This window comes from Hypanus sabinus, chromosome 4 (genome assembly GCF_030144855.1).
Source record: "Hypanus sabinus isolate sHypSab1 chromosome 4, sHypSab1.hap1, whole genome shotgun sequence".
In the NCBI taxonomy this organism is placed as follows: domain Eukaryota; kingdom Metazoa; phylum Chordata; class Chondrichthyes; order Myliobatiformes; family Dasyatidae; genus Hypanus; species Hypanus sabinus.
The window spans coordinates 150,722,541-150,735,938 of NC_082709.1; the positions used below are offsets into that span (position 1 = coordinate 150,722,541).

The window sequence follows — 13,398 nt, forward strand, 5'->3', positions numbered from 1 at the left end:
CGCGGAATAGACGGGTGACCGAAGAAAAGCGCTTCTAATTTAGTTGCCCAGAAACGTTTCGAACCTGTAATTCTCCGGTAGATAAATCGGGGCAATGTTTAGTCGCCGTCCATCAAGGTGTTTAGTGGAGACAAAATGTCCAAAATGTACGTTTTTTCCTCTCTCTCTCTTGGAATTCTGCTGGCATTGGATCCCGGTTTGTCATGGGATTTTTGTCTGTCATTGGATCCCGGTTGCTAGCTGCGATTCTATTGGACGGCGAGGTTTGACAGACACCCAGACCTCACCCCTGCAGTAAAATGCTGCAGAAGTTTGCATCAATCAGCCTGGGGGGGGAGATGACAGAGTGGAGGCTGAAAGTGGACTAAATTCAATAACTGCTCTCCTTTCGCCAGCAACATGCTGACTGGGACTGCGAGAGATGTAACGAGCTCTGGACCTCTGTAACCCTTGTGTCTTTCAGGCGCTCAATTTGCAACCATTATTTTAATTATTTTTTTCAGTTGGAAACTGCTGCAGTGGTCACTGCCGCCTCTCAACCGCTCATATTGGTGTCTTTGAAGGGAACTTTAGGGTTTGCTTGTTTCTGGACGATCCCCGTTCGGGCGATGAGTGAAAGGAGGCGATCGGCAGCTGCCCTCAGTACGAGGGCGCACGCCTTCTCGGTGGAAGCGCTGATCGGGACAAATAAAAAGCGGAAAATCCAAGAATGGGGCGAGAAGACCATGGAGCTGAGTGTGGACAGTATAAACCCGGATTCGGAGCTTGGCGACAGCGTGGATTCAAGCCAGTGTATGGAGATCAACTCCGGTTAGTGTACAAATAAAAACAGGCATCTTCAACGGCACTTTCCAAGCGCCAGAACTCACCAGCACAAGCGTGGCTGTAGATCATTTCTCTGAATCAGAGAACGATCAATCGGAAGTATTCCTTTCTAAAAAAAAATCAGCTCCCCTTCCCAGCCTTTTATTTTCCCTGTAATCGTTTCGCAAAAAAATACTTCTCCCGTTTTTCAGGGGCACAGGTTCTTAATTGGATGGGGAAGAACAATTGGTTCTCTATTTGAAAAAGGAAATATACTGTTCTGTTTTAAAAAAAATCAAACTCTGCCACCAGCCTCTGCTTTAAGACTTTAGGATCAGAGGCCGTGCACGTGTTGCCCGTTTTCACTCATTTTAATCTGCTGTTTCAAAATTGCATTGGAAAACTGTTTCAAGGCGGGTAGAACCGGGCCACATTGGGGCCGGGAGCTGCCAATTTAGATTGCCATTAGGTTGGCCCTTCCGTAGAGTCGGAGTTAAAAATATTGCTCACACAAGAGTTCAAAACGATCCCGCATTCCCTAGTATTGTTACTAGTTTCACTACACTCTGGCCAGAGTCTCGCTACTTAGCGGATTGTTTACCGAGCCGCGAATCCAACTCTGTGCCTGTTCCTGAATGTTGAAGAGACCAACTACTTTTTCTTCCGCGCCCAGTCTGAATGACATAAACCCGGGAAAAGCCCGAGTAATGCCGAGCCTGAGCGAGCCGCAGTCTCTCACCCAGTCTTCACACACTCGTTTTAACTGTCCTCCCTAGGTTTTGTGATGGTCCCAATGTAATAATCGAACTCTGCCCAAAAAAAGGTTTATGGGAACTAAATCACCGAATCTACGAAAGATATTTGAACACTAGTCCCAAGAAGATTGAATCACCGTGTTGCTTTCATAGAATGACAAAAATAGTTTGCAATTAGATTTGGTTCTATTTTAGAGTTGCAGTCCTGCAACATGTTTTCATTCTATTTTATATTTTGTTGCTAAAAAGAATTATCAATGCTTTCTGTGTTACATTCGGGATCGTCCAGGAACAAAAAAAGCAGCCACCGCTCTATTTAAACGTAAGGCTCTCTGGCCAGGAGTTCACACTACCCACGGGGGATGAAGTACCATGTCCGTTTTAGCGCGCTGGTCCCACCGCTAGCAATTCACACAATCCACTAGAAATAACAAAACTCTGTTCCTTCCCTATAACACGAGAGTCACAGCACGGATGGGTATTAAAACATTTAGGATTTAGATGAAAATAATGATTTGAAAGAATGCGGCATGCAATCCCAATCGAAATAGTGTAGGTCAGAAAGCCAGCACGGCTGACCTGCACATGATTAAAGTGATGATACCGCGCCTCCATCGGCTACTTCCTATAGATCGTTACATTGAATTGTAAATGTGAAATCAATAGCTCCAACTCGGCTTATCTTGGTGCTTCACAAAACAGTGACGTCTCCATTGGTCCTTGTAATGCTTGCAAGGGATATGAAGACGAGCGGAGATAGCTGATAGTGTGCGGGATACAGGTAACCGCAATGAAGCGACAGGTGCTTTTGGGCGGCCGACTGTACCAGCCGTTGCTAGTTCGCGATGGCGATGGATTAATGCTGGACCCCACTTTAAAACGAAAACGGCGTTGTAACTTTTATAATTAAATCCGAGTATAACTATACAAAGCGCTGACGGGGAAGTTTTGGGAGTGCGTTGGAATCATCCCTGCTCCTGGAAGATTGGGATTTTCGTGGCGCTGCTCCTCCTATCTTTTCTCTTCAAACTTGGTGGGAACGGGTGTCGCTCCTTACAAATGTTGTAGTGCTATTATACCCTGTTCAATTAATTAGAAGAATACACCTCGCTGTTTCATCAGTCGATTAATTCAGATCCGAAATTTTAAAAATACCAAATATATTTCAAAGTATTGGGAGAGCTTTATCATTGCCCGAAATTGGGAAGACATTGCTTTTCAGCAAAAGGCTCTTCTGACTGTTTTTCGCCGGGGATATTTCGTAAAGAAACACCGAACATTTCTATTTCAGTTTGCTGTTAGGATTAGATTGATCTTGTTTTTTTAAAAAAAATACTGCTATTAACATTCCATTTCGAGTTTCTCTTTATATTGGCAAATCGGTCCCCTATTCCCACCACCCACACAAACACACATTCGTACAATGAATAAACTGGGGTTTGATATCCGAAAAGTCACCTTTTGACGTTATTTTCGAGTTGTGAAAACGGGCAGCACGAAACAAACACTAAATTAAGCGAACTGTTAGGTCGAGCGTCTGCTGTTCAATACAAAAATCTTTTAATTTTGAAATCCCTTGTTCATCCCTCGGTGGACTATTTTTTTCGGCCGTTTAATCCAGGTATGCTTCTGTGTGCATTTTCTTTATAAATATAAGCCTTTAAGAGTTATTCATATATTGATACTGGAGCCTCGGTCACCTGTGAATCGAGAATGATCCACGAATCGCAGTTGCAGAATCGTTTTGTCCTTTCAGTATTCAAGTCCTACCGTTGGCATCAGCAATAATTTTGAACATACCTGAGATTTATCCTAATCTGATATATCCATTTTTTTTTGGTAATGCGAGGTTATGAAATTCAAGCATTAGAATCCACTAATAATTCAAAAAAGGTGGGAAAGTATTCAAAGATTCAAAATGTACGTGGGAAGGTATTTGTAAAATATACTTCATAGAGCACGTTGTTTGTATTCTTCCTCCTTCACTGGAACGGACAGCGTTTAAAGCTTTCATTAGAAAATGCACTTTACATTTTCGATCTAGTTAGTATCCGAAGAAGGGCAAGTTTGGGACGGCGTTTTGTACTTTACATATTGGAGGTTGCGATCAATGCTTTATTTGGAATGTTTCTGAACCTAGTGAATGTTTTATTGAGCATCTCCAATTATAGCGAATATCGTTTCACTCTCAAGCCCAAGCAGGAGTTTAAACTTGATGATTCAAAGACAATTTATTTTAAATATTTTAGCAGGCACCGCATTTCAATTTCATTTTTATACTTAGAGGGAACAATGTCGATGATGCTATTTAGTTCTTTTTAAATCTGCTAATATCTGGATTAGGTTTGTGCTTAATCGCTCAAAGGAGACTTGCGTGTGGTCAATCTGATAAATTTGCAAAGTTGCTTTAAGTACTTGGAACCGGACAGTTTTATACTGCAGTTCTTAAAATGATTTAAATGGACTAAAATAATATAATTTATACTTTCAATATAATCTTTGTAGAACATTTCCCACTTCCAAGTAGAGATGCGTTTGTGTAAAGTCTCCTTTCCATGGATATATTCATTTATGTTATGTTAGAACCGCCAGTGTTAGAACTATTTTTGATAAGCATTAGAAACCATTAGACGTCGTGAACCAATGCGATATTTTAGAAGCTGCTGCATGAAGTTTCAGTATAATTCGGTCATGTTGACTTGTTTCCAAAGTGTATTAACTTAAGAGGTATCCCGTTAGATAGAGCTTTGCGATTTGAATTATTTTGAATGTAGTGTTTAGACGAGAAAAGCGTTGCAGTTTGTAAATAGATTGTTAGAATTTATCAGAATTACTTCCAAGGGTTGCTGATAAAAATTCTCACAGATTGCTATCATTGTGTTTCTTGTAGTGGCGAGCTAGGGGTAGTATTTCAGAAAATGTTGTAATATGAGTTTAAAATACGACATCTTTGTACTTAATTCAAATAATTTTAGATGAGGATGTAACTTGGGCGAAACTCTTTCGCAATGCAGGAGGATCATCTCTGCATAATTTGGTAGAGAGAGCAGAGCACTAACAGCTATTTAACACATTGACACAATATTGTAATTTAGATTCTGAAGTTTTATAGTTCCTCTGAAACTTATCTTTAATGTTTTACAAGCGCTGTTCTGTAAGAGGCAAAATAGTGAAGTGAATGTAACGCAGCAGAAGAATTTCAATGTAATACTTCAGAACAAGCTGAAATTTAATTTCTTTGCTTTTGAAAACAATATTATATTGTTACAATAATGTAGAAAAGGTAATCTTTTACTTCCACTTGTTAACGTCGACATGGATATATTTTATTCTAGAAACATGTTTCAACAGAGACAGACTTCAATAATTTAATTAAAGATGCAGTTCATACTTTCAGTGCAAAGCATTAAAACAGCGAATATTTTAATTGGAGTGAGGTATTGAAGAATTTTTGCTCCCAGTCACTGTGACATTTAGCTATTGCAGAAAAATCTGTGTGGGACAGGGCGAATCCAGAAAATATGGGAATAACGGAGGGTGCAATTGTTGGATTTGAAACCCTTAGAGCTTTGATACTATTGACTATATCGCTTTCTCTTTGAACGCTAACTTCTGTACCTTCTGACATTTGCAAAAGTCTCCCAACAAAACTCCATCAGGTGCACAAGGCAAGACCGCCCACTGTCTTTTCACACACACATCAACACAAATTCTGTTTGAACAAAATGCTTAATTGAAAATTTACCCCAACAATATTTTAACAACTTTTGATTGTTGTCGATTTTCAAATGATTTGAAGAGAAATAATGAGCGGATGTGCAGCTGATGTTTCTTGAAGAGTTAGAACCATATGCTTACACTACAGAATCAACATTTAGCTCATAGCATTTTGGCTTTTGGAAAGGCAATTCAAGTACAAATCATGGGAAAAGTGTTTTAATCAAGGACATTTATCACATAGGCATTAAAAGGTACAGACAATAATTTCTGGGCAATATATTATATTTAGTTCTAAGCTGTTTTCATTTTCAGTTAATCCAGAGATTGGACATCAGATATTTCAGGATAAAAGTATAAAATATAAAAACAATAACTTGTAGTAATTTGTATTTCTGTAAGGCTGCAAGTAAATTTATATATATATATTTAGACATTTTGTTACATTTTATTCTTTAGTCATTGGGAAAATCCTGTCTGTCTGATTGCAATAGATATTACAGGACAGTTAATCATCCCTTAAGCAGAATTTTATCTATAATAGCCCTGAAATATTGCCATTGTACTTATTTATTCTAAAAAAGGAAACATCTTTGTTATAAATGTTTATCATTAAAAAGGCAACAGTAAATTATGAAAATAATCAATATAATATTTTTAAAACATTTTAAAGAATTATATATTTGAGGAGGCAGTAGCTTACTTTGATGTCTTATATTAGTTGGTGTTTTATTCAGTTTGATGTTCTAGTGAGAAAATGATTATAATTTTACCACAATAATTTGGTGAGAGCAGCATTGTTTGGCAAACCACAGAGATTAAAGTAGTTTTAATCAAATACTTTACAAGATGTTCACTGCCCTCTCTATGGTTATAGCTATATTGTACACCAAACCACCTATAATTTACCTACAACCTTAATTATTTCTGAATACCTGCAAAAAGCTTCCTTCAGACTTTAGCATCAGAAGATCCCACAAACCATCACAAGATGATAAGACATTTTTGATTGTTGGTTGAAAGATGAAGAGGAAAAGCAGGCATCAGTATTATGAGCAACATATGCAAAATTCTGGAGGAACTCAGCAGGCCAGGCAGCATCTTTGGAAAAGAGCAGGCAGTCAGCGTTTCAGCCGAGACCCTTCATCATGACTGCACCCAAATGTGGACTGTTTAATCTTCTTCATAGATGCATCCTGACCTGCTGAGTTCCTCCAGCATTTTGTGTGGTGCGTGCCAGCATCTGCAGATTTTCTCATATCAGTATTATGAATCATTTGGAAGATGGTACCTCCAAAGCATACAGTTTGTACTTGATTGCTAGCTTTGCTTATGATCTTTATTTCATAGTTTTAGATTCAGCTAATGATTAAATGAGCCACACAGAGTTTAATTTTGTAATTGTATTGTCACATTCTGGAATTTATGTTATTCTGATTCCTTTCTATACATATAAATATAAGATCCAATTAATCTTCCCTACATCAGTCATAACTCTACTCTCCACTTCCACCAATATTTTGAAATTATCTTGTGTTGTTTCTTGTGTCCTTCAATGGCATCATTACCATATGTATATCCTTGAAAAATGGTATATTCTAGTCATCATCCCATCTTTCCAACTTATTTAGAAATGTTTCTGTTTGGTCTGATTGTTTCAGGTTATTTAAATCCCACCAGAGCCACTGCTTTTTATTTAATTATGACCTGAAAAGGTCGAATAGATTTATTTCTGACCCCAACATTTTTAAAAAGCAGCTTTTGCACCTCCCTGTGGCTTTCTGGTTGCAATCCATGTTAGCACTATTCTTTTTAGACCATGCCAATTATGACTCAGTTGAATTATACTTATCTCTGACTCAGAACATTGTGGGTTAAAGTTCCATTTCAAACTTTAACCTAATGCTTCAATCCATTACTAAAAGTACTGGAACATATTCTGTTCGGGTGCTTTCCTTGAAATCAGATATCATGTATCTACCCTCTGGTGAACAAGCAGATATCAGCTCCTCAGTCAACATCACTGAGGACAGATTAATCATTGTCTCATTTATAGTTGTGGAACTAAAAATTGGTTGCATGAATTGCTTGCCTGCATTTTAACAATAATAACACTTTAAAAAAATCATTCTTCAATTGGCTGCATCGCAGTTTGGTATCCCTAAGGCCATGGAATATTCTTTATCAGTACATCTCTCTTCATGTGCTTCATTATCCTCCTTTCCAGGGTATCCTCTGACATCACTGTTAGTCTATTTCCTGTATCATTCTTTCAACAAAAATATGCAAGTTTGTCTGTCCTTCTGCCAAGTCAGAGTATGATGATATTTCTGTTCACTTTTAATAAAATTCTGCAGCATTTAATGAGCAGGAGGTAGGCCAGGTCACTCAATTCAACAGATGTACTTTGTTCAAATTCGATTTTGAATGCAGTAATTGATTAAGTTCTGTTAGCTTTCAGTCTGAAGTAACTTAATGACCTGTCTTTTTGAAATAGATTAGTTTGCCTGGAGTCTCATTAGTGAATTTGTCTGAAACTTCCAGAGGCTTAATGAGGTTAATGAAAGTTAATGAGCTAAATGCAGTAAAAATGCTACATAAATATGGAGGGAATATTAATTTAGCATGGTACTAGTAAACTATAAACTATTTTGCACTGCTAAAGGAATGTTAAGCTTACCAACTATTGTAAAAATAAATATATTAGTATTACTGCATGTGCCATTGCTGTTTCATATGCATATTTGTCAATTAAAGTTTAAAAAGCAGGTAGACTGCCCCTTTCTATATCATAGGGGTCCCTAGAATATAGCCAGCAGCTGAAATATATATTTTCTGAGCTTTGCTTTGATGGTATCCCGACTTCATTCAAACTTTTAGCTCAAGTAAATGAAAATAATCACTGGAATATAGCAGACAACAGCTCATGAACAAGAGTAATCTAGAGTACGAATCTAAAAATATCTTGAGTAAAAAAAGGATGAAAGAAACCCTAAATGTGGTTGTCCCAATGCACCTTCTTAAAAATGTGTTTCACATTTGTTACTTTCGAAACTTCAGGCTTTAATCCTGTTTCTAATAATCTTTTGAAGCAATGACATGACCAATTTCCCTAACCATTTTTTAAGTATACTTGTATTGGTCAATCCAGCTTTTGTACTTTGATTTCCTTTTGCTCTCTTGGCCTATCAAAGACTGCCCTATCTGTAATTTTCTTTATGGTTTCCTCTTTCTTCCTCCAATGCTAATGCTTTAACTCAGCAAGTCTCAAAGTGCTTTAGTCGGTGAAATAATCTTGAAGGGTAGTAATGGAAAAACAAAACAAAGCAGACAATCTAAGCACATCAAGGTTATTCTGAAAATTAGATAAATAGTCAGATACTGCGGTTGGTGTCAACATGATGCCATTTGCAGGATGAATACTCAGTGAGCCATTAGTAAATCAGCTGGGTTTTCACAAATGCTTAACATTTCTCTTACTAGTCCTTATCATTGAACCTTATTCTGCAGTCTCATCTTTACTTTGATGTAATATAATTAGAAACATACAATTTTAGAAGGAAAATTAATTTATGTGAGAATTCTTTTACCCTTCCATAATAATTTTAGTGAAAGACCCGCGAACTCGGGAAAACTTTATAAAAGATTGTTCCATTTCACTAGCAGTTTTGCTGTTCTTTTGCCACACTATATTGAAGACTACAATAGCTATTAACCACCACAATAATAAAGCACTTCTTCTGAACCATATTCACTGTTTTGTTTAGGTTGCATCCAGCTTAAAGTTTTTTCTTGTGTTATGCATGTATTATTCATTTGTAACCTTTCCTTTAGTTCCAACTGTTTCCTTAATTTACCTTACAAAATTCTGGAGGAACTCAGCAGGCCGGGTAGCACCTATGGAAAAAAGGACAGTTGAAGTTTTGGGCCGAAACCCTTCTGCAGGACTGCCTGGTCTGCTGAGTTCTTTCAGCATTTTATGTGCTTTGCTCAATTTCCAGCATCTGCAGATTTTCTCTTGTTTGCCTTTAACTTACCTTTCCATTTTCCAAATCTGCCTGTTTGCATCAACGTGTGCTTCTCAAATACAGTAGAAATGATCTTCCATTGTGTTCATTTCCTTTGCCGTGTATTGAGCTTCAGTTTTCAACTTTGAGATTTAGCACAAATTATCTGATAAATGCATCGGTGAATTTCTTAAACACTGAACCCATGTAACAGTTCAATACCACATCTAGCATTAAGCTTTATTTCTTCTTTCCCTGGCAGACTGAAGTCACTGCAAACAGTTTGTTCATATTCCTTATTTGTCCAGAATCTCTAGGCCCTTTCCTTCTCCTACCTTCCTATGAAAGAAGCCCATTGTTTATTTTCTTCCTATAATGGCTTTTATGTTTTTAAAAGGTGAACATACAAACTCTATAGCCCCATCACCATGGTAATCAAGTTATTTTTCTCCAGAAGTAAACCAACATGCTAATTAACAGTGTCCATGTTAGACTAGTCATTCTTTTACTTCTCAGTCTGTCTGCCACGGGTTTATATGAAACTGGTAACAGTCCTAGAAAATTGCAGGGTGCTTTAGCAAAGTTCCTGATCTTTTGTTTTTGAAGGCCACATAATGTCCCTCCACTTGCTCTCTCTCCCTCTCTCTCTCTCTCTCTCTCTCTCTCTCTCGCATCAGATGGATTCACTTGGTTCAGTTCCTATCTATCTAGTAATAGCCAGAGAATGAATTGTGATGGAATCTGTTCCCCTGCCCGCACCTTTATCTTGCCGGGTCTCCCTATGACTTGTAACTGTCAAGTTGTATTTCCCATGCAGCATCATTCAAAAGCAGAATGTTAGCTTTTATAAAAATTATTGGACATTTGTCTGAGCTTCCCTACCACATTGCTTACCCCTGCTTCCTCTGATTTGCTGCACAGCTTGTTGAATATTGTGTACTGTATAAGCATAAATGCCTCTGGTTAAACGGACCACTGGTATTGTCTTGGATGTGCCACAAGCTCTATGCCATAATAGTTGGCTCCCTCTCATCTCACTGTCTGAGGTTGAACCAGGTTGCTCACACCTTTTGAATTTAGTTTGACTTTGATCCAAGCTTCGAGCACATATCCTTTCCAGCACCAATCCTGCCTTCTTTCACACATGTGGAAATGCTCATCTCCATACTTACTTCTGATTACAGCTGCTGAGTCATCCATGGCTATTCTAGTCTCCTTCTGGCTTGTTTGCCCAGGAATATTTTAGTCTAAGCTCATTTAAAAGTCTAGGATTTCTGCTATACTATCCTGTCCGGCTATTGTGCTTAAGCTTACTGGCTACATTGGACCTCAGGCCAGCAACATCTCAAGCTGAAAACTGCCATCATTGTGTTCAAATCTTTTCATGCTCTTGCCTTTCCCTATCTTGACTAACCCATGGAAGCCTCCAAGATTTCTGTGCTCTTTCAATTCTGACTTTTGAAGATTCACAGCTTTATTTCTTTGAGCTGTTTATTTTTCAGAATGTGGACATCATCAGTAAAGGTTGTCCATCCTTAGTTATCCTTGAGAATATGGCAGAGTGATTGTAGCCAAATTTATTAACAGCAGAAAATGGAAAAATAAATTTTGAGGAGGACATTAAATACCTGCAAACCAAGATTGATGAATTGCATCAGTGGGCACAAATTTCCCAAATGGAGTATAATATGAAGAGATCTGGTCAGGATGAAGACCAGGAACATCACCAGCTCTTCAGAATGTGGGGAGGTTTGGGGTTAATCCACCTTGATACAAGAACCAGAAAAGGGAAATTGAAAAAGACCACAAAGTCCAATTGAAGAGACGATCCGGGTGTCCTTATACATAAAATACAGTAAGTTAGTAACAAGGGACAGCTAGTAATCAGGAAGACAAATGGGATGCTGTTTTATATTGCAATGGGATGGTGTATAGAAGTAGTAAACTCTTGTTACAACTTTACAAGGTCTAGGGCATCCACCTTTGGAATTTTGCAAACAATGTTTTTGTCCTTATTTAAGGAAGGACATACTTGCTTTTGAGGTGGTGCACAGAATATTCACTCAGATCCATGGGATGAACTTATTGCCTTAAGAGGAGTTGGAGCCTAATCTCATTGGAGTTTATAAGAATGAGAGATGATCTTATAGGAAGCTAGAATTCTGGCTTGCAGGGTAAATGCTACACTTTAGAATAGTGCTGCTGTTACATTCTACTCTCTCTGTTAATAAAACATACACCCGCTATTACTAGCTTCGAGCCATTCTTTATTCTTTGTAAATCCTTTGCATCTTTCTCATTATTATCTTTCCCAGTCATCCTGTTTTGTCAGCAAACTGCTGTTCACATTACAGTCTATCCTTAAATCAATATTAATTCCTACAGATACCAATTAGAAAAGGGCCCATTACTGATCCTATTGTCCATGAACCCAGATAATAACTTTCTTTCTATGGTCCTATGAAGTCTCATTGCCTCTCCATAGTTTTTCTAGATTTTTATAGTTTTGTTCAGGATTTCCAGCATCTTTGCTTTAATGCATTCCTTTGCTTATTTCCTGTTGTTCTGATGAAGTACCAGTCTAGAGATGGGACTAGGTAGTGACACATAGAAACATAGAAAACCTACAGTGCAATATAGGCCCTTTGGCCCAAAATGCTGTGCCAAACACGTACTTACTTTAGAAATTACCTAGGGTTACCATAGCTCTCTATCTTTCTAAGCTCCCCATACCTATCCAAGGGTCTCTCCAAACACTCTATCATATCCGCCTCCACCACAATCGCCAGCAGCCCATTCCACACACTCACCACCCTCTGCGTAAAACACTTACTCCTGACATCTCCTCTGTACCTACTTCCAAGCACCTTAAAACTGTGCCCTCTCATGCCAGCCATTTCAGCCCTGACTATCCACACAATCAATGCCTCTCATCACCTTGTACACATCAATCAGGTCACCTCTCAGCCTCCATCACTCCAAGGAGAAAAGGCCGAGTTCACTCAACCTATTCTCCTAAGGCATTCTCCCCAATCCAGGCAACATCCTCATGGATCTCCTCTGCACCCTTTCCATAGTTTTCACATCCTTCCTGTAGCGAGGTGACCAGTACTGGGCACTGGGCTCTGACCAGGGTCCTTTGCAGTTGTTACATTACCTCTAGGCTCTTAAACCCAATCCCTAAGTCGATGAAGGTTCTTAACCTGCACAACAGCTTTCAGTGTCCTGTGGAATTGGACCCCAAGAAATCTAAGCAAAGTTTTGTGGATTCCTCTCAACTATTTCTACATATTGACGGATAACCAGATAACTAGCTGTTTGGAAAGGAGCAGATCACGATGTTTTTCAATCATGGTGAAATATGAGGCAGAATTAAAGTGCTAAAGTCACATTCAATCGAAAGTTCGGAGTAGATAGGGCCATTTAGTTTACAAAAACCCATACCTACCTTGTCCTGCTCGCTGGAGATCATGGGTGGCCAACCACAGCGCAATCAAGTGACTGCCTTTCTTCAAACGCGTTGCCCCGGGGAATTAAAGAATTACAGTCAGCGCAGGGGAGTTAAAATGGAGAAACGCAACGACTTGAGACGTATTTGGACCAGATGCCCGAGGAACATTGCGTCTGCACGGGTATTTGAAAATGTATATGTCTCTGTTGAACACTGCTGACACTTTATTTCTGATTCTCATCTCGGGCATTTTAAAGATCTGGCCGTTCCTTTTTTTAACAGCTAAAACATCTTTGTTTTGCTATCCTTCAATATAATCTTACAAGATCAAAAGAAACTGCACAAAGGAGTGGAAACTTCGTCAGCTGATATCAAACAAAGAAATATAACATTTGTGTTTCTCTGTTGGCTCTGGGGAGCCGGTTGTATTTCCTCCGGGCGCTGAAGACTATTCTAGTGTGTTGCAGACCTAATGAAACCCGGGAAAGGACAGATGAAATGGACTTGGGAACTGTTTGATACCTCGAGACAAACACTTTGTAGAGCCTTCTAGAATACTAGGTGAAAATAATAAAATCATTTTGCGCTGATTTTAATCATCGCGTTAAACTTTGCTTGGTAAATTTTGGAAGTGAAGAGATTCCTGAAATCTTTCAAATAGATT

At 38.5% G+C, this 13,398-nt stretch overlaps 1 protein-coding gene across 2 annotated transcripts in view; it reads left to right on the top strand.

Moving 5' to 3' along the window:
* The first annotated feature begins 608 nt into the window (after positions 1 to 608).
* Positions 609 to 13,398, top strand: part of tbx15 (T-box transcription factor 15) — an 83,876-nt gene continuing 71,086 nt past the window's right edge. For both annotated transcript variants that reach the window (XM_059966192.1, XM_059966194.1), the window contains exon 1: positions 609 to 810. In XM_059966192.1, coding sequence (XP_059822175.1) covers positions 609 to 810 — 202 coding nt within the window. The remainder of the gene's footprint in view (positions 811 to 13,398) is intronic.